The sequence below is a fragment of the Sphaeramia orbicularis genome, chromosome 4, assembly GCF_902148855.1.
Source record: "Sphaeramia orbicularis chromosome 4, fSphaOr1.1, whole genome shotgun sequence".
NCBI classification, from domain to species: Eukaryota; Metazoa; Chordata; class Actinopteri; order Kurtiformes; family Apogonidae; genus Sphaeramia; species Sphaeramia orbicularis.
This window is the reverse complement of record NC_043960.1, coordinates 46,838,139-46,861,569: the sequence shown is the minus strand read 5'-3', so window position 1 is coordinate 46,861,569 and position 23,431 is coordinate 46,838,139. Positions and strand designations below refer to the sequence as shown.

At 39.1% G+C, this 23,431-nt stretch overlaps 1 protein-coding gene, 1 long non-coding RNA gene and 7 other non-coding genes across 12 annotated transcripts in view; all 9 read left to right on the top strand.

Annotated features, from left to right (window-relative positions):
• The window catches only part of osbpl9 (oxysterol binding protein-like 9), a 39,491-nt gene extending 25,728 nt beyond the window's left edge, over window positions 1-13,763 (top strand). The window contains 17 exon segments of the mRNA XM_030131961.1: window positions 2,543-2,636; window positions 3,579-3,614; window positions 3,617-3,688; window positions 5,315-5,468; window positions 5,654-5,766; window positions 6,455-6,573; window positions 6,765-6,850; window positions 6,931-7,111; window positions 8,839-8,872; window positions 8,875-8,922; window positions 9,124-9,234; window positions 9,329-9,392; window positions 9,468-9,608; window positions 9,704-9,782; window positions 10,614-10,705; window positions 10,795-10,930; window positions 11,751-13,763. Of these exon segments, the coding sequence (XP_029987821.1) occupies window positions 2,543-2,636; window positions 3,579-3,614; window positions 3,617-3,688; window positions 5,315-5,468; window positions 5,654-5,766; window positions 6,455-6,573; window positions 6,765-6,850; window positions 6,931-7,111; window positions 8,839-8,872; window positions 8,875-8,922; window positions 9,124-9,234; window positions 9,329-9,392; window positions 9,468-9,608; window positions 9,704-9,782; window positions 10,614-10,705; window positions 10,795-10,930; window positions 11,751-11,825 (1,635 nt within the window). The 3' untranslated portion in view covers window positions 11,826-13,763.
• A 3,723-nt stretch (window positions 13,764-17,486) lies between these two features.
• On the top strand, window positions 17,487-21,012 carry LOC115418504 (uncharacterized). Of its 4 annotated transcripts, none has more exons than XR_003935310.1 (12): window positions 17,487-17,528; window positions 18,017-18,059; window positions 18,174-18,217; window positions 18,395-18,430; window positions 18,794-18,836; window positions 19,018-19,040; window positions 19,261-19,295; window positions 19,507-19,557; window positions 19,726-19,768; window positions 20,360-20,398; window positions 20,565-20,603; window positions 20,800-21,012. It is a non-coding gene; the product is annotated as an uncharacterized LOC115418504 (long non-coding RNA). The 4 variants fall into 4 exon arrangements; XR_003935308.1 differs by having other exon boundaries at window positions 20,354-20,398; XR_003935309.1 differs by having other exon boundaries at window positions 19,726-20,398; window positions 20,571-20,603.
• On the top strand, window positions 17,790-17,870 carry LOC115418730 (small nucleolar RNA SNORD74). The gene has a single exon (XR_003935353.1). It is a non-coding gene; the product is annotated as a small nucleolar RNA SNORD74 (small nucleolar RNA).
• LOC115418737 (small nucleolar RNA SNORD75) lies at window positions 18,256-18,324 on the top strand. The gene has a single exon (XR_003935359.1). It is a non-coding gene; the product is annotated as a small nucleolar RNA SNORD75 (small nucleolar RNA).
• Window positions 18,877-18,952, top strand: LOC115418726 (small nucleolar RNA SNORD79). The gene has a single exon (XR_003935349.1). It is a non-coding gene; the product is annotated as a small nucleolar RNA SNORD79 (small nucleolar RNA).
• LOC115418732 (small nucleolar RNA snR60/Z15/Z230/Z193/J17) lies at window positions 19,114-19,193 on the top strand. The gene has a single exon (XR_003935355.1). It is a non-coding gene; the product is annotated as a small nucleolar RNA snR60/Z15/Z230/Z193/J17 (small nucleolar RNA).
• Window positions 19,335-19,414, top strand: LOC115418731 (small nucleolar RNA snR60/Z15/Z230/Z193/J17). Its single transcript, XR_003935354.1, has one exon. It is a non-coding gene; the product is annotated as a small nucleolar RNA snR60/Z15/Z230/Z193/J17 (small nucleolar RNA).
• LOC115418736 (small nucleolar RNA SNORD78) lies at window positions 20,438-20,501 on the top strand. The gene has a single exon (XR_003935358.1). It is a non-coding gene; the product is annotated as a small nucleolar RNA SNORD78 (small nucleolar RNA).
• LOC115418729 (small nucleolar RNA SNORD47) lies at window positions 20,658-20,728 on the top strand. Its single transcript, XR_003935352.1, has one exon. It is a non-coding gene; the product is annotated as a small nucleolar RNA SNORD47 (small nucleolar RNA).
• Window positions 21,013-23,431: the final 2,419 nt, after the last annotated feature.

Here is a 23,431-nt window from a genome sequence, read left to right as displayed (position 1 = left end):
GTTTTTAGCATGATTAGCTGTAACTCCACTCTCTCCTGTAAGGCCACTGGATGGCTCCTCATAACTGACCAATATTTCTGTAACTGACTAATTAGTAGCCCTCGCCTTATTTTCATGTAGGCATGTGGACGAGCAGAGCAACAGAGGGTAGGAGGAGAATTAAAGAGAAAGAAAGGACCACAGGAAGGCATAGTAGAGACGACAGGAGGGAAAATTGAGCAGAGATTCCATGAACAGTTTCTTTTTAGCTCACCAGCCAATGGGCCATGAGCCACCGTGAAGGCACTTTGTCGGGTGTTGTCTTTGGTGTCTTCATCATCATTGTCATCTTCATTAGCAATTTCTCCAAACATCTTCTCTGACAAAACTACTTTTTGGATTCATTTAAAATGTTATATGTAGCTTCCTTGGGACAGTGTCTGCAAAGTTTGTTCACAGTTGTCAGAAATTTGGATTTTTTAATTTTTTAAATATTGCAAATTTGCCTTTGGCCAAATTTTGATGGCTTATAAAATGGAAATGGTATATATCAATATAGTTACTATTTAGCACTGACAGGAAGTCATATGAACTTTCATTTAATTTGTTGAGTAAATAATAATTTAGTATAATAATAATGATTTATTTAGCACTTTTCTGTCCACTCACACTCTGGTAGTAAACTACATACAGAGCCATAGCTGGGGCAGACTGATGGAATCTGCGCCCTGCCCCTATGACCACCACCAAACATTCATACACCAGTGTGAGTAGCAGCACTGGAGGCAAGGTGGGTGAAGTGTCTTTCCCAAGGACACAACAGCATGATTAGGACAGAGCAGGATTTGACCCACTCTACCTCCTGAGCCACGGTTGCCACAGCCTCCAGTGAAAGTACCACCCACTTCTGTTGGGAGATTGATCTCCTGCATCAAGACCACAACAGAACTTGACAATCACGCAAATTCAAGTTGTTACTGATGTTTGGTCCTATTTTTCTGCTCATGCAGATACACCAAATGAAAAAGGAAAAACATGTATTGCCATTCAGCATTTTAAAAACTGATTTCTATTTGTGAACAAAGAAAAGTTGCACAGGGCATATGTGACAGAATAGTGTGTGATAGTTTTTTCATAACTCCCCTTCACTGTATTGTAATTCAAGTGGTCTGAGAGGAAACTGGATTTGTGTATATAGTTCTTGCCTTGTTTTCAGAATTTAGAAAATCTACCTGACGACATGAATGCAATTCTACTGATCTGGTTCACATTTCAACATGGAAGCTTGAAAAAGTGGCTTCTTTTTCACATAAAAGTAGCCTTAAATGTATGAAGCCTGTTTATTGAAATATGTAAACCCCCAGTTTAGGCATTGTATGAAAACTACCACTACTTGCTGCACATTAACCAGTCATTGTAGTTTCCAACAATTTTCACCATTTGTACAAAAGTTGAACCAGATATTGGATCAGTTTAGGTTACAACAGCCCACAAAACCCAGTGAAATCCTGGAGGGACTGGTTACTGTATCTTGACAATCTTAGCCAGTGTCAGTGCAGTCATGGCAGTCATTGTGAGTCACTGTTTCTGTTCCAGACAGTCTTACATGACATGATTAAAGAAACAAAACAAAACAAATCCTGTGAATTGGTCAGTACAAGTCCAAGTTTGAGTAATAGGAAAATGCATCACATCGACCACGGTCTAATTTCAGTGGGAGCCACAGCCGTGGGGTAAGTTGTTGGTCATGGGGTCGATACGTTGCGTTGTGATGTTGGCAGTGTTCCTGTGTGTGTGTTGGGGGGGTCATTGGAGCATTGACTCCATTACGTCGAGTAAACAGGCTGCAGCGTACAGTTCATGTGTGCAGTTATGCAGATCACTGGATGTGTGATGTTACGGCGATGCTGGTGATGAGGATGGGCCACTACAGATGAGGACCGCTCCCACAGGCTTCAACTATGGGGAAATCAAGAGTCAGAGTTAAACGTGTTTCAAATTTAGTCTTTGGCCCAGCGGAGTTAATTAAGTCGTTTTTAGAATGCAGGGTTGATCCAAGTTCAGGAGGCTCTGTTAGTTATTGTGTAACACAAGGTGTGATGTCAAGAATTTAAGTAGTGCAGTTGGTGTCATATTGATTAAATTAATGATATCTGATAACGCCACTCATTCAGGAAATGGAGTAAGAGGAAATTGATCTTCCTTGGCTAGATGGCGCATCTTTTATTTACGGTGCTTGTTGCAGAGATTCACCATTAATCTGCATTATATTCAAAACAAAACGCATACGCAAACGCAGTGATCTGTTTGTAGAAGTTAAATACAAGCTGATATTGAAAATGAAGAGGAGTTTTTTCTCGGGTATTTTATTGGCTGAGACTGACAGTTGCCTTTTTTTGTTAAACATTATTAAATGGAGTAGAATAATTATTGAGCAGGCAGTGGCAAAGTGTGTGTGTGCGTGCGTGTGTGTGTGTCAGCAATGGTGGCAAAGTGTTAAATATGACTACAGGGTGTTTTAAATGTTGTTAATGGCAACATTGTTTTGATGTGTTTTCTCCAGAGCACTATAAACCCAGTGGATGGGATCTATCAGCCCCCTCTGGACACTCCTGTAGTCAACACCACGATGCCAACGCAGACCACACTACCCACAGGTACTGAACATCACCCTGCTTACCTTAAACACATATAGACACATCAAGAGCAGAAAATGCATCTGGAACGCATGGATTTGTCTTTTTCTTCAACATTCTGTCTGGATTTATCCACTGAATACACATTATTTAGAGAAGCAAGTCTTTTGTGATGCATATAAAGGTACCAAACAGCTCCCCCCGATGTTCATATCTACGATTCCTGATAAATTTCCTGCACAGCACAGTCACAGTTATGTCTGTTTTAATTTACTCTTTAAACCAGAATGACCTCCATAACTTTTTATATAATTATGTTTCAAGAAGACAATGGATTGAAACCTGAATCCAGTTCCACTCAGACGGTGATAACATTAAACGTGACCTGCTCCCTGTAATGCTCGGATTGGATTTTCCCTTTCACAACTTTGATGAATGTATTAAATGTTTTTTTGGTAAACTGATGCAAGTGAAGTTCCTGACTGTTGAAAACATCTTTGTCCAGTCATGTGATAAAGATGTACTTTTTTGGGTGATATTTTATTGTTCAGACGTAGTTCTCTTGAAAGGTCAGTCTTTTTTTTTTTTATCAAAGTGGATTTATGTCATTCTCCATAGTCAAATAGTAATTATATTCATGAAATATTAAGTTAATTAAGTGGAATGTCGTCACATGGCGTGACTAAGATCTGCTAAATTGAAGGCTATTTTAGTCAGATGACCAAGACTGTGCCTAGACACTTTTAAAATGCTATAAAAATGAATACTGCAAAGTAGGCCATGCTAATTTCAGCCTCCCTAATAGACTGTGTAATCCCTCTTGCAGCTGAAGCCTCCGTCTGCAGCGTCTCACATTGTTTTCTCAGCCTCAGCATCTCATCTTGCACTGCTGGTTTTCCACTGATCAGCTTTGTTTTGCAGTTTTGCAGAGCTTACACATGCACTTTCTCTTTTTTGCCAAAGACGCTTCTCAGGTGTGTAAATCAGACCAACGACCCTCCACGTACCTGTTGGTCCTGTCGTCACGGTGATGGGCAGTCTGCAGACACCAACCCCCAACAGCACAGGTAACAGTTCACTCCTGCAGCCAATCATATCACATTAGAGGTAACGTTAGCAGTACTTTCTGGTGTTATGTGTTTGGATACGGTTAGACAGAAGTATATTCACTAATGAAAACCAAGGGTAAATAAAGGGCAAAGCCAGTTTTTTAGTCTCAAGAGAGCCATCAGCATTCTGGGTTTCGTGGCTCTGTATGAAATCACTCACTCTACTCTACAACACTACTGACAATTTTTTTAGTTCTGTTTGAAAGTAAAGTGAATATTATTACATCATAGCTTCACACAATGACAATCTCACAATGCAATGTGCCCACACATTATAAATGTGAAGATGACCATTGTAAAATCAGTTCATTACTAATTATGGAGTAAACCATTGGGTGTTTACTATGTAGGGAGTAGTGACATGAGTGAGGTTTTAGCTATGAAGAGTGAGGGGTGATCCCTACCAGGCTAAAGGAAAGTTACTGAAAACGTCATCCACATTAACTAACAATGTCATATTTAACACTACTAAGCCATTTCAGCTACTGAATAAAAAAACATGCACTTACAGGTCTAACTAACAGACTAGCTGACAGAGCATATAATCCAATATGAATTTATTCTAACATTAGCTAATGTAGATAAATTATTCTGTGTACTGTCATTAAGTAATGGTATACTTCATGACAGAATGCATGACGGATGGCCTTCTCAGTGTCTGTCAGGGATAAAATACAAGTAGGTTTTACTCAATAAACTTGAAGCTCTGAATATCTGACTCAGCAGCCAAGATAACTGTCAATCAAAGCCTGCAGAGCAGACACAGACAAGAGTCCCTCCCTCCCCTCCCTGCAGTAATAATGCATAATGTTGGAGTGAATGAGAAATTACCTGTGGACAAAGCTTTTTGCGCCATTTTAACATTGACTTCGCTTTTGGAGCCTATTCAAAGTGAACTTTTAAGGAACTACCATTTCTATTCAACGATTTTAGCTTTGTTCAGTGTCAAAATATGCATCTTCATAAAAATATGTGGCCTGTCTACAAGTGTCTTAGAAATGTATGTAATAAGTGAAAGTAGGTACATTTAACAGAAAGATGGCTTGTTTCTAACATGCTTAAAGTGTGTGATATGACAGTGTGGGTCCTATTTTTCAGCAGGTTGTTATTCATCATTTCTTGTCAGATGCAATTTACAAGCTATATAATCTAGTGGAATAATACCCAAGCCACAAGAAGTGAAGTAATAATGATATGTTAATCATTATTGTTCCTCTCAGGCCTGGACTGCTGTATCCATAACATAAAGTAAATTAAAAGCCACGTATAAAAGCAGTGGAAACTGAGGGTCCTGCCGTTCATCTTCTTTGCTGAGGCAGCAGTATTAAAACGCTGTGCTGTGCACTATGGAAAGCATGCTGCATGCTCGAGACTACTGTCCAGTATGTTCTGCAGAGGAAGCCGCCACAGTGACAGACTAATGGTTCTCCTCTACATTGTCTGTTGGAGAGCACTTAAATAATGGAAATATTTATTTTGATCCTCATGACCTGTACTGTATATAGTGTGCATAATGAAGCTGTTGAATTGAGTCCATAAGTTAAAAAATGCATAACATACCTTTTTTTTTTTTAACCTCCTGTCAGGGAGTGCCCTCAGGCCCCAGCAGTGGCGTCGCCTCCCCTGCTCACATCCCCCTCCCCTCACACTCGGTGCCAGACTTCTCCTACTCCTCCAGCGAGGATGAATTTTACGATGCCGATGAGTTCTACCAGAGCAGCACTTCCCCGAAACACTGCATAGAGTAAGTGTAGCGTCACCCCAACAATACTGCACAGAGGGGTATGATGGTGTGTGGCGCTGTAACACTGCAATTACAGCCGCTCACATACACAAATACTGCAGAACAGGCATCACGAAGTTAGTTAGCAATATATTCCAGTGTTCTTTATCTTTTCACCTCTCCTACCTCCTCCTCCTCCTCTTCAGTCCCTCAGGGCCCCCCGCCGCCTCCCCCCTCACTAATGAGGAAACTGTGTTGAAACGACCCGACACGACAGAGTCCCTCAACTCATCCATGTCCAATGGTACCACAGATGCAGGTAAATGAGTACATACACAAATAAATACACATGCAGCTCAGGATCAAAATAAAGAGACCACACTACACCACTACAGATGGGCACAAACCATCAAACTTACTTGATTATTTTTTTTTAAATTTTGATTTAAATTTTTCTGCAAATGAATCCTCTAAACAACAGTTCTTTCATTTAGATTTTGGGGGAAATGTTGTTAATGGTTTTGTAGAATAAACAAAATGTTGACTTTTCCTCATACACAAAGATTTAAATGATAAAAACCTGTGATCTGTTCATTTTTTTTTCATCAAGTCAAAATAATAATACATCATTTAAAAAATGATGAACTCATCTGGATCATTGACCAATCATAATCAATAAATGTAATCAATAATTAATGAAACTGGAAATTAATATCAAACTGTCATTCTTGGTCAAATTTTTTATTGTTCTTTCAAAAATTCTAGTTAATCATCATCTTTTATCTGAGGTAAAATTTGCTGAGAGCAAATAGACAAGGGACATAAAATTGTTTTATGGTGCTGATTTTTCAGATCATCCTTTTTTGTTAAACTTTTGACCTAAACACCAGGATGAGCAGGATTTGTCATCATATGAGAGGCAATAGTTATTCTTGCTGGATTTTTTTCCTCATTTTCCTTATTTTTTCTCATTGTATTGTTACATTAACCTTGTGTTTTGCCTTTAGACCCCTTTGATAGCCATGATGATCGTGATGATGAAGGCGAGGGGGAATCCGTGGAAGAGCACAAGAGCGTTATCATGCATCTGCTTTCTCAAGTTCGTCTGGGCATGGACCTGACAAAGGTAAAAACCCCTGAGCAGAGAAATGACAAAGGTAAAGACCCCTGAGTGGTGGAAGGATGTGTCATTGGAGCCCCTCCTACCATGCTGGGATCTCCTCGTAGAGGTTGCCTCTGTTCTTTCTGCCTCTCTGCAGAAAGTCATCCATCCTCCTTTTACTCACTAACATAATTTGTTCAATCACTCTTCCACAGGTGGTCCTGCCAACCTTCATCCTAGAACGGAGATCTTTGTTAGAGATGTACGCAGACTTCTTTGCACACCCCGACTTATTTGTAAGGTATGGCCATTAAAGTCTGTATTGTTTTCAATAGAAATCTTCAGAATCCGAGTCTGACTGGTTCTTATGATTTCCTGTAGTATCGCTGAGCAGCCAGACCCTCGGGATCGCATGGTTTACGTGGTCAAATGGTACCTGTCAGCCTTCCACGCAGGGAGGAAAGGCTCAGTTGCCAAAAAACCTTACAACCCCATCCTGGGGGAAGTGTTCTACTGCCACTGGGATCTGCCCAGTGAGATGGAGGAGCTTCCCCCACACACGGTGAGAACATGTCACTGTAGTTACACCTGCCACACTTGGTTTATGTCCCTCACAATTTTCTTAATCAGTGGTTGCCCAACTTTTTGTACTCAACACACTAAAGATTTCCACTCATTACATCATTTACATGCCTTTTGTCTTTTAATGTTGTTGGTTTTTTTTTGCATCGTATCTCATTTTGGTCTGAAACGACACGAGACACAAATGATGTAACGAGATGCAAAAAAAAAAAAATTTGAAATTTCTTGTGTAGATTCTTTCAGAAGACCCTCTTTTTTCCTTAATTCAGAAAATTAATTCATACGTACCATTCTTACTCTGATAACTGGCAGCTTAATAAAAACAGATCAAAAGCCCAACCTCAACTTAGAGAAAGGCAGTTCTTTATCTTATTTAGGTAGAAAAGCAACATTTAGTTGTGCGACGGTAGAGAAGCTGCGAGTGAATGAAAAGTTTGGAATGATATTGCGATGCATCGCTTATTGAATGTTTGCATTGATAAACTTCGATCCATTCAACAGAATATATTTTTAGTTGCATTTAAAAATGCTGCTCTTTATTTGGGTAAAGTTTTTCTTTTCTTTAGACCCATGTTAACGTACGCCGTGGATTCACGGATGTGTACACTGCACACAAACAGTATGAGCTCCGCAGATGCACTGTGGCACAAGCACCACGGATGAATACTGTGATGACTGTATCTGAATCTGACAAGACATAGAAGGAAGGTGCCGACATGTGGTTTCTTAACGTGTACTTTTTGCTATATCAAACTGCATTGAATACTGCCGTACATACTGGAGATACTTCCTTTAACAGTGACAATATAAACAATATCCAACAGTGCATCCCAGAATACCTTGCGCAGGTGTCTCATAAAGTGACAGAACCTTTTTTCTGTATTACCTACATTACAAACACATTACATTACAGATTAATTTGGCGTGGGAGCAAGAAGTTGAGTGTTAGAAACATACAGAGAAACGACTTTGGAAACAAAGTCCTAACCTTTTCACATGACTGTATGTGAGGCACGTGCTCTGAAATTGCACAAAAGCCACTTTGAAAAATCATGGTCTTATTTGATAAATAATTAATCAAGCTCATTGAATTGCACTGTATATGCCGCCACACCAAACATTTCATGCAAAAAAAATCATCACCGTCGCATTAGATTTATTATACACATGTATAATATGTAGTAGTCCAGGACAAACGTCCTGCCCCTCAAATGAAAATTTGCAAAGCTTCATGAGGTAGGGAGAAGATAAATGAGAACAAAGTTTCACTTCTGCGGGGTGGGGGGCACGGACTGCATCCCCCCATAGTATTATTAGTAGGACGGAAACCAATGCACGCGCGTGGTTATCAACTGAAATGCACATGCGTGCACCCCCCAGCCAAACTGCACACGAGTGGCCAAGCCCACACACCCACACACACCTCAGCTGCCACACCAACAGATCAATTCCACAGGAAACACTGGAATCGTATCGTATCAAATGCTGTATCGAGATGCATATCATATGGGTTTTTACAACTAAGATTCCAAACCATAATTCACAATATATCCTTTCATTTGTAGCATTACATTAATGAAAATACTTTATATAGATTTTTAGATGTTACACTATGTATATTTAAATAATGGTGAATTTTTAGAGTTGTTAAATGAAAAGCACAGCCCTTATCAGTCCTCTGTCTGTGTCCCCTCCTCTAATATCCAGGAAACTGTATCAGACGGTCCAGTCCCGTGGTCATCCCCAACAGTGTGTGTTTTGTGGCAGAGCAGGTCTCTCACCACCCCCCCAGTGAGTATCCACAGGGTTCTTCATCTGAGATGATGGACAACACTGCTTCCACTTTTGACACAGTCACTTAAAAAGGCTGATTATGTGTAAAGTTGATCCAGCAGTCATGTGTTGGTATATTTTAATGCTAAAACTGTCTTTGTCTTTGAGACGTTTGTGACCATTAAACAAACGTCTACATATACTGTCTTCTGTCTGCAGTTTCTGCCTTCTATGCAGAGTGTTTAAGTAAGAAGATCCAGTTCAATGCCCACATCTGGACCAAGTCTAAGTTCTTAGGAATGTCCATAGGTGTTCATAATATTGGCCAAGGTACACTAAAGTACTGCATTCAGTCCACATTTGTATACACTTTGCTTTTCAGCGTCATGAAGTTGTGCTAATTTTTTGCTGGGTTTTCTTTTAGGCTGCGTGTCATGTTTGGAGTATGATGAACATTACATCCTCACATTCCCCAACGGATATGGCAGGTGTGTGTTTTTACTTGTGTCTTTACCCGTCACCCCTATGTCCACCTCCCACTGACCTGAGTTTGTCCCATCCAGGTCAATTCTGACCGTGCCCTGGGTGGAGCTTGGAGGAGAATGTAACATCTCCTGCTCTAAGTCAGGTTACAGTGCCAACATCGTGTTTCACACCAAACCTTTCTATGGAGGGAAAAAGCACAGGATCACTGCTGAGATTTTGTAAGAACAGTGCAAGTGCATGCTAAATCCACTGTTTATAGAATGACAAAGGACTGAAAACAAAATAAATCACTACTGTTATCACCTCTTTGCAGTGCACCGAATGATAAGAAGTCTTACTGCTCCATTGAAGGGGAGTGGAATGGAGTGATGTACGCCAAGTGGGCATCTGGAGTGAGTTTTATTGATTTCCTCTATGGGGTGGAGTTCATGTAAAGCAAACACTAAATTAGACTTTAATTGTTAAAGGTCTAATTAGGAGCTATTAGTGAGCTGAAATAAAATATGGGAGCTAATTTCTCAATACAATAACAACTGAAGTTCCACTGGTCCAATGAAATAAAGGCCATCCTTCAGACCTGGTTTCACTCTTTCACTGGAGTGTTGATAGACATTCATTAGAGACACTCAGTGAAAACCATATAAGAAATTAGTTTCAATCCTTTAAAAACCTCCTAAGATAATGCCAGGTAATAGACAAGTCCCAACATGTTTGCCTGGCTGCATATGTGTCCAATAAAAGTCTGACAAAGTATTCATCATGCTGTTCATTTTGTCATATAAGGACACTTTAAAGTCAGTGTTAACTATTAAACAATATTTTCACCTCCTGAGCGATCGTCTTGCAATGTTGTGTCTCCTGTCACCTTCATTTTTGGCTTTTACCCATAATCCCTCAGTGGTGACCCTCGTCATGGTCTCATCATGTTCCAGTCGTGGGTCCCTCATATAAAGTTGATTTTGCATAGAAAGCATCCAAAACCAACACAAACAATAGGTTTTTAACAGGTTTAAGCTGTTATGTATGTTACATGTTTGTGCATTGTAAATAACCTTATCTTTATTTTACTTTATCAATTTGAAATACTTAAGAATTTGGAACAAAGACATAATTAACATCACAATAAAATCCATGTCTCTGACAGTTACGACAACTAAACGAAAGACTTGTAATATATAAATAAATACATTGAAAATGGTTGTTTCTTCTCTGTGTGTTTCCAGGAGAACACAGTCTTTATTGACACCAAGAGGATGGGAATCATTAAGAAGAAGGTGAGGAAACTGGAAGACCAGCTGGAGTACGAGTCCCGAAGGTGAGAAACTGCATCCTGTTTCCAGTCCTCACTGTTCTGGATGTGGGATTCAGTCTAAAAGACAGTTTTTAATCCTTTTGGTCCATCAGATTGTGGAAAGATGTGACAGTGAATCTGAAGCTGAAAGACATTGATGCAGCGACAGAAGCCAAACACCGACTGGAGGAAAAACAGAGAGCTGAAGCCCGAGAAAGAAAGGAGAATGAGCAGCAGTGGGAAACCAGGGTAAGGATGAGGGATTTAGTCTAAACACCAGAAAGATCGAGACGCTTATGATACCAACACAATGACAAAGCTGAGAAAGTACTATGACGGCACATTCTGTCAAATGTTTCCCTGTTATTCATCTTACAAAATAGAAAATAGAAATACTATATTCTACCTCAAATAAAAAGGATTATAGATCAGTTGCCTTTATTTTTTTTTAACAGAAGACATATTTTTAGGCCTGTAACAATTATTACAGATATTTCAAGTGAGTTCAAAGTTAAATAAAGCTGTGGACACATTTTAACTTCTAAAAAAAGTTCCACAATGTGCAGGAGTCAGGTAGTCACAGGTGGAACCAATGAATTTAGAAACGCACCAAACTCAGACAGTCCAGTTAATTCCTGGTAAGTGGTTATTGCTGAAGCTTTTGAGTTAGTATGTAAATATAAATGTGAACATATGAGATGGTACATGTGAACAGAGTGAAAAAGCTATGCCAAAGAAATGAAGGTGTTTAATATGATTGAAGAACCTGCATTTAAAAAAACTACTGCAAAGCTTTGGTAAACCATAGGATAAGATAGGACATATACTTAAGCTACAATGGTGAAATAAAACCAAAAGAAGAGACAACATTTCATTATTTGTAAGACATTAATCAACTCAGAATTCAATGTTAAGAATATCAGTCAAGATATCAGTGTTAAAATGTCCATAAATCTAGTGTTTTATTGGGGATTTGCTCTAATCCATGTTTCACATAAGTGATTTTGTGGTGTGTGTGCGTGTGTGTGTGTGTGCGTGTGTGTGTGTGTGTGTGTGTGTGTTTCTGCAGCTCTTCCATGAGGACGGCGAGTGCTGGGTCTACGATGAGCCGCTATTAAAGAGATTAGCCTCTCAGAGGCACTAAACAGACACTGACCCACACATATACATATGCAGAAACAAATGCACACACAACAGAGTCTTCATAAGAACTCTTTTGCAAAACCAATTCTTATCCAAGCCTTGGAATGACTGGTTGATTGAAAATGTACACAGCTTTGCATTTGACTGTAAAACGGTATGGAAATGAACGAAATCGAATGGAAAAGCTTCTAAGATGTAACATGAAAATTAGTAAAGCTCTTCTCCTTATTTGGTCAATCTCACGTCCACCACTGGTGACACCCCACCTCCCGCCAACCACATGACTCAGTGTGGAGATGGGAGTAACGACACCCCCTCTCTGACCTCTGTCCGTCAGCTTCACAACTACACCCACCTTTAGCTCTGCAGGACGAGCTGGAGCAGCACTCGTTTCCCTACAAACACGCATTTTACTGGGGGTGTGTGGTTGATGGTGTTCACGTCAAACAAACCTCGACTAATAAAACAGCGCTCTACATCTCAGGGAATCTGGTGACTGAGGGAAGTAAAAGCTACTGCCCCCCCGGGTGTCTGACAGCTTTAGAATGGTGGACCGGATCAATCCTAAAAGGGGTGGGGAGAACGTCTCTGCTTGCCTGCAACTAGTTATAACTGTTGTTTATATATAGATATACATATGATGGATATATAAATATATATTCTTTTTTATTTTCAATGCTCTTTTCTTTTTTGGCAATAGTGTAACATATTTGAGGATATGAACTTTGTGGCTTTTACATCTTTAGGAATCATTCCATTTACTTTTTTGATGTTCTGTTTCCATTTCAAGGTAACTTTGCCTCTTCCACCTGTTTGGTCCTTCACACCATTTTGTGTTTTCCTGAAGCTTCGTCATACATGCATCAGAACACGTATGACTGGGAGAAACGTGTGACAGGTTTATGCAATATAGGTCGGATGTCCTTCATGCCAAAATATTTTGAAAGAAAAGCTGAAGGCTTTTCTGGACAAAGAACAAGTACTCTTGAGATTGTTCCCTGTTGCCTGAAGGCGTTTAATACCAAGATTGTTTACTTATTTTTGTCTTTGTGGATCACTGGTGTATGATGAGGATGCAAGGCCAGGACAGAGTCTCGAGTCTTCTGTTTGTTCTGCACGACGCTGTCCTCAGTTTCTTCTCAAACACCCCCCAGATGTCAGTGGATTACCTCCATGTTTCCTTTAGTCGATCGTGCAGAGAAAACACACAGCCAGAGTAGACTTTAGAATGCTGCTGCTAGAGTTCAGACTGTATTCTACCAGTTGAGTTTCCCTGTAATCATTGTTTTTTGTCCAGTGTTTTTCAAGATCAGAACTACAGAGGTCAGTATTCATCCGACTGTTCACATCTGCTCATTCATTCTTATTTACTACTACATTTCTGTCTAAATGCAACAATATTTGGACGAGATACAAAAATACATTTTCAACCAGAAAAGTCCCAAGCAAATCTAACAAGTCAGCTCATTTGAGTTGTATTCATGTGCTTAACATTCACAGTTATAGTTCTGTAGTCCCATATATTTAACTAGTTTTGAGTTGAAATTAAATTCTTACTGTGGTGAAGGGATCTATAAAGACAAATATATTGTTGGTGCTTCATGCGCATTCACTGATGTATGGGGGGGGTTGTCAGTGGCCTTAGTTCAGCGGTTCTTATTCCACTCCAAAGACATGTCCATAGAAAGACAAAACCAACCTTGTTAGATTAGGAGTATAAATTAAATTCAAAGCTTAAGATAGAAATATTTTGTGTTTCCCTTCATGTTTTTTGTCATTGTAAACTGTGTTGAATCGAGGCCTTGCCATCCATTTCAGTTTGACGCCTAATGGAGCAATCAAAACAAATGTACTTTTTTTTTTTCATTCTGATCATAACCATTGATTGTATCAGATTCTCCTGTTTATTGATGCATAATATTAAATCTCCATGAGTTTACTCCTGGTTTTGTGATGTTTATTTCAAATAGTTAATCTCTGAGGTTGCAGAATACTGCATATCAGGTTTTGTCTTAGAGGTGAGATAGAAGTCTGTCATTTCACTTTATTCTGTGGTTTTTAGCCAACTGGAATTTACTTGTGCAGGTTTTGCTGTTGGTCTGTACTTTACAGAGCAGCAGGTATTGAACCCTCAAAGATCTAGAACTATTTTTGTGGTGACTTCCAAAATATTTTTTTTTCTCTACGTTACCTTGAGTGATTTTTTTTTTTCCCTGCTTTATTATTTTTGCCACTGCATTTTTAAGTGAAAATTAGGTATATACGCTGCCAGTCAAAAGTTCTAGAACACCCCAATTTTTCCAGTTTTGTATTGAAAATCAAGCAGTTCAAGTCCAATGAACGGCTTGAAATGGTACAAAGGTAAGTGGTGAACTGCCAGAGGCAAACAAAAAAAAAAAAGGTAAGGTTAAACAAAACTGAAAAATAATGTACATTTCAGAATTATACAAAAAAGGCCTTTTTCAGTGAACGAGAAGTGGATTAACAAAGCAGTTCTGCAGCAATGGAGGTTAATCAAGCCTCGAAAGTTGGTGCTACCAATTCCTACAAGTGTCCCAACGTTTAATTCTTTCCAACCCCCTCTGTCTGCATAAAAGTAGTTTTGGGACACACTTTGGTACCATACCGTTGTGAGCATTATTTGAACAGTATTGTACTGCAGAAAGTAGTGTGTCACTATCAAAATGGCGAGGAAAAGGCAATTAACAATAGAAGAGAGACAGACCATCATAACACTGAAAAATGTAGGTCTTTCCTACAGAGAAATTGCCAAGAAAGTCAAGGTGTCAGTAAGTCCAGTTTCCTTCACCATCAAAAGGCACTCAGAAACTGGGGGAAATGCTGACAGGAAGAAGTCTGGCAGACCCAAAGCCACAACAGAATCAGAAGACAAGTTTCTGAGAGTCAACAGTTTGCGTGATAGGCAACTCACAGGACAACAGCTTCAAGCACAGCTCATAGTGGTCGTAGTAAGCAAGTCCCAGTTTCAACTGTGAAGAGAAGACTTTGAGTTGCAGGTTTGATGGGTCGTGTTGCAGCAAGAAAGCCACTGCTGAGACTTCAGAATAAGAAAAAGAGGCTTGGCTGGGCCATGAAACACCGCCAGTGGACTACTGAAGACTGGAAGAAGGTGTTATGGACTGATGAATCCAAATTTGAAATCTTCAGTTCATCCCGCAGGACTTATGTACACTGTCGAGTAGGTGAAAGGATGGTTCCTCGGTGTATGACATCAACTGTCAAACATGGAGGAGGAAGTGTGATGGTCTGGGGCTGTTTTGCTGGATCCAGGGTCGGTGACTTGTACAGAGTGAAAGACACCCTGAACCAAAACGGCTACCACAGCATTCTGCAGCTACGCCATGCACTACCCTCTGGGATGTGCCTAGTTGGTCAGGGGTTCATCCTACAGCAAGAGAATGACCCAAAACATAAGTCCAAGCTTTTCCAGAACTACCTTAAGAAAAAAGAACCAGATGGTACGCTTGAAAACATGGAGTGGCTAGCACAGTCTCCAAACTTCAACCCCATCGAGCTGGTTTGGGATGAACTGGACAGAAGAGTGTAAGCAAAGCAACCTACAAGTGCTACACATTTATGGGAACTTCTGCAACAGAGTTGGGAAGAACTTTCTGAAGAATTTTTGATTTCCGTTGTAGAAAGAATGCCACAAGTGTGTTCAACTGTTATATCTGCCGAAGGTGGCTACTTTGATGAGTCAAAAGTTTAGAATACATTTTGGTTTCTAAATTGATTCCATGATTTCTTTTTTAACTTCTATTGTTTATTTGTTCTATGCTTTAATTTCAGAGTACACTGAGACATTAAACTGCATCATTTTAATGAAATTCTGGAAAAACTGGGGTGTTCTAAAACTTTTGACTGGTAGTGTATCTATATTGTATTTAATTTACTGACCATGTAGATAACTGAAGAAAAAGTGACTTTCAACAAAATCCATAAGTCTTAAAGACAAGTGTCTACAACCAGTCAAGCTACATGATTTTTTTGAGATGGTGTAATTTTGGGGAAAAAAATATCAGTCATTTATTTAACAAAGTCAGACCATTTCATTAATCCCTCCACATAGATAGATAGATAGATAGATAGATAGATAGATAGATAGATAGATAGATAGATAGATAGATAGATAGATAGATAGATAGATAGATAGATAGATAGATAGATAGATAGATAATGCATTTTGGGAATCTGTTGAATTGAGTGTAAATATATATGTTTCCTCGGAGGTCATATAATTACGTTTTATACTTTATTTTATTATAATTCAGTGGCTGAAGTGTTTCATGTAACATGAATATTACATACATCTTGTTTTTTTTTTTGTTTTTTTTTGCCCTAAATGTATATCAAAAAAGTATATTGTTTTAAAAGAAGGTAAAGAACACAATAGATTGTTAAAGTACAAACCAACATACAAAACAAAAAATGCACACACTGAAAGAACAAAAATTACAATTCTTTGTTTGAAAAGACCGACTCAGGTCTGTGAGGCTCCACTATAAAACAAACTCCCATTTTCTGGTTAACAGAAGGTGTTTTTCCATTTCATACATCTTCATTATAATGTTTACTACATATATGTTCTCCTTTAGCAGCCATTCTCTAGGCTTTATTTCCATTGGAGTATAGTTATGCAACAGTCTAATAGGGTGGTGGACAGATTTCTCCTGCTGTCTTCAATACAACATTCCCTAAAGAGGATTACTCTTTAGCTTCCACAGTTTCTCCAAAAGACAGGATTGTAACTGTCATAATGTGACCTCAAAGAGGGAGCAAGAAAATAACAATTACTTTTTGTTTAATACATTTTTATGTTCCTTTTGTAGATTTGTTTCTTAACCCTTGGAGACAAAGAAGTGTTTTGTGGTTCCTGACTTGTACCAGTTTATTTAGTACTTCTATGCTATGGGTCAGAATCAGATGTCAAACATCTGGTTCAGGGATACCTTGATTTAATGTGGTTCATTTAAAGTCACAATTTTCATGACAAAAAATCAAAATGTAATTTTTACTTGGTAATTCAGACAAAACCAAATGCAAGTTATGTTTGTTTGTTTGTTTGTTTGTTTGTTTTTTTCTATTTCAATGCAGATATTTTAGACTTTCAAATAAATTATGGTTTGCTCTAATTTGCCACCTTTTCAAAGCAAATTGTCGCCTATCCTTGACTCAAAGCAGAAAAATATGCTGAATGGGTGGTTCCCAGTGTTAAGGTCCAACCACATTCACTGTAGAAAATCTACATGAACAAATAAACCTACTTTATTTTCTTCTTTCTTTATTTTCTTTTTTGGTTAAGATTGGCGGCCAGCACTCGAGTTCACATGTGCATTACCGTCACCTACTGGACTGGAGTGTGGTACAGTAGATTAGCAGGAAAAAATACAAAATAAAACAAATATTACTACTAATAAAATAACTAAAATAAATACATTTCTATATATACATACATATATACATATATACACACATACCCTCAAACATACCTGACAACAAAATAAATAAATGACTTAACTATTTAAATTCTCCCTACTAACCCTGGCCGACTTCATTTTACTGTTTGTTTTACTGTCCAGTAGGGGCGTAAGTCGTCACACCACTTTTTCCCGTCGTCCTGTGCGGCTCTGTATAAAAGAGCGTTACGCAGTTTCAACGGTCTTGTTCCTCTGCGTCTCATCAGGTAATAGTGTGCACACTTTGGCTTGTTTATTACTCCACAATTTTGTTCAAGCTTTGCAAAGTGCTTTCTACTATTTTTAGACTCTGCAGCGCATCCTCCGTTTTCTCAGAGATAATTTTAAAGTTTTAAGATTATTTTTTATTAGCACTTGAGAGAGCAGGCCTGACGCCACGTGCCTCTGCGCGTGTCGGCAGGGCCAATTAGCCTCCGAGCTAACAGTAAACGTGTTCCTTTTAAAGCGAAGGAACATTTCAGCATTATCTCGTGTCTGTGTGATGACACAAGTGTTGGTAGGGACATCTGAATAACCGTGAGGAATGCCAACAGTCCTGACAGCACGAGATGGTGTCCTATTTAACACGTTTTACCGGGTTAGCTTAGCCTCAGTACAAACTACTGGAGCTAATGAGCCACGCCATGCTTTGAACCTGTAAATAAAATCGCGTAGTTGTTTTATGGATAAACAGTAAATACTTTTTTTTTTTCAGACTTGCCTACAAGGTTTCGCAAAATGAAGGTCGCTGTAACATCGTAAGTAACATCGTTGTTATCTAAAACAGGTGACCAGTGCCTGGCTTTGGTTCACAGCCATACTGTAATTCTCTGTTCAACCACTGAAATGCAGTTTGTCTTCCTCCCCCTCAGGATCAAATTGTGTTCGTTTCTTGGAAGTGGTCAGATTCCAAGTGGTGAGAGGATTTTCCTGTTTTGTTGCATTTTTGAGCAAAGTTGGTGATGATTCAAGTGTAAGAGTAGTGGACAGAAGTGATTTCTGAGAAACTTTGAAACTGAGACTTAATCACTGCCACAAAAGGCTTTGTCTGTGACCTGCTCAAACTGACGCCTACTTAAATGTATATCAACAGATCTGAGATGCAGGAAACCTGAGGAATCTGAAGGAGGTAAGAACACTGTGCAAATAGCAGTTGGAAATGGACTTGTGCCTGAAAGTGTCTATCTTGGGATTTGATGTTTAGTTAAATGCTATGGAAGTGGTTCCTTAAACCTCACTTTTATAACTCCCTTTAGTGCATCTGCTAATTTATCAGTTATCAGCCACGCTACAACACACAGTGGAAGCACAAGTCCATCTCTTAACTCCATGTAATTCCTGTGCTGCTGTGATGACACTTATTTGCTACTCTTGACAAAATGGATGACGATACATGCAACCACCATTTTATATTATCTGAGGCACGCAGGATGTAGCTCTCAAAGCTGAAGTGTCAGTACGTTGCTTATTTTATGTTCTCTTTTTTTTGTAGATGGATGAAATGTTGAAATAAGTCTGGAACTGAACCAGAACAGGTATGTGAGGCACACAGTTGGAAGGTCAAATCCTCAAGTATGCTGTCAGTGATGATTATAATACATTGGGAATCTCTCTGAAAAAGAATGAAAGACTGTGTTTGTCTGATGCAGTATGGTTAAGGTATATATTTACTGTCAGGGTCTCTAGCCAAAATTAATCCCTGATGTTGTTTTGCAGGTGCCAGTGTCTGTGGATCTTAGGTGAGTTTAAAAGATCAGTAAATGTTTGTTTTTTGGATTTTTTTTTTTTTTTTTTTTTTTTTTTTTTACTGGTTGGATGCAGTGATGATTGCATAGTTCAGCAGATATTCTGTGACGAAGAAAAATGTCTTTCGCTCCTAGCTGATGCATCTGCCATCCTGCCTCTTAAAGCCATTCATGCTGGGCTCTGATTAAACTTAACTTTCTCTTTTCTTTATAGGATTGCAAATGTCTGTTACATGTGGCCAGATGTAGGTAGGTTTAAAGGAACACGTGACATGTTTTTACTGATATTTGATACAGTGATGATTGCATAGTTCAGCAGATAATCTGTGACGAAGAAAAATGTCTTTCGCTCCTAACTGATGTATCAATAGAAAATTTCTTGTAAGCTGTAATGCTTTGTCAAAACTTACTAATATGAGTGTCTTTAATTTTTTTTTTTTTTTTTTTTTTTTTTTTTAAGATGGGGTTGAGCATATGCTGACGGTGTCATGCTGAAGTAATCTCAGTGTTGGTATGTATTGCATAAATGAGCACTGACTCTTACGACTCAGACATGATGAATTTGAATCAGGTCGCTGATCCAGTTGAGGAAATTTATTTATTCTGATCTGTTTTGTCTTGAATAAAGATAAATATATTAATGACTCTAAGTTCTCATCTATCTCTTCTGACTTTGCAGAACCAGTTGAGTTATGGCTTTTCTGTCAGATCTTGGACATGAGGTGAGTGTAAAATGCAAGTGAAATGTCTCAGACCCAGATGAGCGAGTTCAGTTTGTCTAATTTCCTTCAGAGATGAAGATGCTTTTTCTTCACTTGACAAAATGGTGTTCAGTACCGAGAGTGACTTTTTGGGGGACAATAGTCTGTGGCTCTGTCTTCTAAAAGCTTATTAGTTTTTAAACAATTCACTTTATTAAAAGCCAGGTAGGTGAACAATTGAATAAATGTCCACAGTAAACCTTGACACTTAATTGAAACTAATCATTAACCATATAATCCTGGTTCATTCTTTCAATATCAGTATTTCACTTAAGTCTCAGGCATAATCTGCCAATTTGACTTGTAAAATGCAGTGATGCTGAATTGGTTGATCACCTACTAGACTACATAAACTCATCTGGGTCTGAACTGTTTTTTTTGGGATCTCTGTATAACTGTTTGATCCCTGTGCTCTGGCCTGTGTGATGACCATGTGTTGCTGACTAAACCGTGGAGTTTAACATTAGCTCTAGCTGACCTGGTCGGTGGTGAAACTGTCTGTTTATTGGTGTGCATGTTAAACTTGAGCTACTTTATCTATTCAAGGTGCAGTCTCTTCTGTTGGAGGCTGAAAGGCAGAGCAAGGATGAGGTAAGGGCACAAGTCTTGAAACGACACCCCATGTCATGGGTTCAGTGATGTTTGTACAAATGTCTGACCTGAACTTTTATGTGGACAGTCTACTGCTGAGTAACCCAGTAAACCTAGGCTGAAGTAACCAGTCACCAACATTTAATAAAACATTGTTCTCTCCCAGTTTCAGATGAGGAGTGCTGTGTTCCAGAGGCAGACCTTGGTAAGCATAGTTCCTCGGCTTTTGTCTTTATGTAGTGATTTAACTGGGCCACGAGACCTATGATGACAAGATTCTGCCAAATGATTCACCTTGATTATCTTTAACCGTTCCATTTAGTCTGAGGCGTGTCCAGTAGTTCTCTGGTCACTTTTAAATTACTCTTGACATCTCTAATACTGATCTGGATCTCCCACAGATTGTTTCAAGAGGATGAAGGACAGCTGTCCTGCTGTGTCCTTGAGGAAAATGCTTCACCAACATCACCTCCAGTGTCAGTGGTGACATTGTGTGATCGGTGTCCCAGGGCAGTTGGTGATACAGATGTAGTTCACCACCACCAGTGAATGAATAATGGGATTGGTGTAAAGCACTTTATTTGATTCAATAAATGTTTTTTTTTTTTGACAAACTGCTTGTGTTTAATGAGTCCTATGAACACTGCCATTGATTACACTGTATTGGAGGTGTGTAGTGTTTGGTATATTGGGAAAACATCATTATACACAATCATACAACCCTTAGTGTATTTTGTACCTTACGGTTCAGTCATCCAGGGGTTTTTTTAATAGATGGATTTATACTTGTTTGCCCTTGGTTTTCTTCCTGTCATTCTGTACTATGAAGTACATTTATCAAAGTTGGTGTGTGTATATATATATATTTTTAATTAAACCTGTATTTCAAAGATTACAGTTGAAGATCAAACATAAAATTGACAAGACTACAAGAACTTAAAGCAATCTTGACATACAAATAGAAAGATTTTTTGACATTAGATCTGTAAAAAGTCCATGTAGTTTGACAGTCTTTTCACATTTGGGGGTCTAAGATTAATACTGCAAATGTACTGTTCAAATTCAGCCAGGAATCTGTGTAAACTGTGGGTGGTTTTCGAGATGTCACATTTATGGATGTGGAGTTCACCAAACAATATTCATTAGTTAATGTACTCAGTACTGCTCTCTTGGTGAATAAAACATGTAATAAACTTACAATTAATTGAGATTGGGTGTTTGATTTTGCAAAATATATATCGTTCCAATTTAGTCCTGAGGGTAATAAAGTGGTTGCATTGTTTGAATAAGTGTATTAAAGTTCCAGGCCCATTATTACATAAGTTACATATATTGTCTAGATCTAAAAATTTAGAAAGATATGCATTAGTGGTATATATATATTGTGTACAATCTTGATATCAATCTCATCTTATTGTTGATGCAGTATTTGTATGGTGACAACCATACACTTCACCAATCAGTATATGAAAAGACATTGGCTTCCCTCTTGGAGTTATTTTCAGCCTTTCATAGAATGTGTTTCTTATATGTTTATTCTTGCATTTAGAATCTGAAATGTCAACACCATCCATCCATCCATTTTCTACTGCTTATATCTGGAGCCGGGTCATGGAGGCAACAGTCTAAGCAGGGATTCCCAGACTTCCCTCTCCCCAGACACCTCCTCCAGCTCTTTCAGGGGGGACCTCAAGGTGTTCCCAGGCCAGCTGAGAGACATAGTCTCTCCAGCTTGTCCTAGGTCTCCCCGAGGTCTCCTCCCGTCGGTACATGCCCGGAACACCTCCCCAGGGAAGCGTCCAGGAGGCATCTGAAACAGATGCCCGAGCCACCTCAGCTGGCCCCTCTCGATGTGGAGGAGCAGCGGCTCTACTCCGAGCTTCTCCCTGACGACTGAGCTCCTCACCCTATCCCTAAGGGTGCGCCCAGCCACCCTGCGGAGGAAACTCATTTTGACCACTTGTATCCAGGATCTTGTCCTTTCGGTCATGACCCAAAGCTCATGACCATAGGTGAGAGTTGGAACATAGATTGACCAGTAAATCAAGAGCTTTGCCTCTCGGCTCAGCTCCTTCTTCACCACGACAGACCGATACGACTGCATCACTGCAGACGTTGCACCGATCCGTCTGTCAATCTCACGCTCCATCCTTCCCTCACTCATGAACAAGACCCCGAGATACTTGAACTCCTCCACTTGGGGCAAGGACTCCCCACCAACCCGGAGAGGGCAAACCACCTTTTTCCGATCGAGAACTATGGCCTCAGATTTGGAGGTGCTGATCCTCATCCCACTCACTTCACACTCGGCTGCAAACCGCCCCAGGGCACGCTGAAGGTCCAGGTTTGATGAGGCCAACAGGACAACATCATCTGCAAAAACCAGATATGAAATCCTGTGGTCCCCAGACCGGACCCCCTCCAGCCCCTGGCTGCGCCTAGAAATTCTGTCCAAAAAAATTATGAACAGAACCGGTTACGAAGGACCAGTACCACTAATCATTAAACGGGACTCTATTCTTACCACTTCTTGAAATTGAAAATTACTTTTCATAAGAAAGTGCAGACCATGAGGGATAGCTTTTGTAACCATGCTGAATTCCTTATTTGTTATAGGAAAAGATTTAATAAGAAGAAAACATTCGTAACTAAGCATTAAACCATCATTGTTGAAGAGATCACACACATAAATAATACCATTATCAAACCAATTTTGATTGCAAATAGATTTCTTCCCAACAGAAATGTCTCCATTATTAATAATAGTCTTATGAGGGGAAAAACTATGATTATAACTGAATTTCCAGACCAAGAGAGCTTGCTGGTAAAACTTAGACAACTTTGCAGGTAATTTTGTGGCGTCAAAGTTGCAGGTCAGGAGAAAAGAAAGACCACCCAAGCTTCTAAAAATATTATTTGGGATGAAGTATCATATGGAGTTTGGGTTTTTGTTAGACATTCCTTAATCCAATTTATGTTAAACGTACTGTTCAAATTTAAAAATAAAAAGTTTGAATCCACCTTGATCTGTAG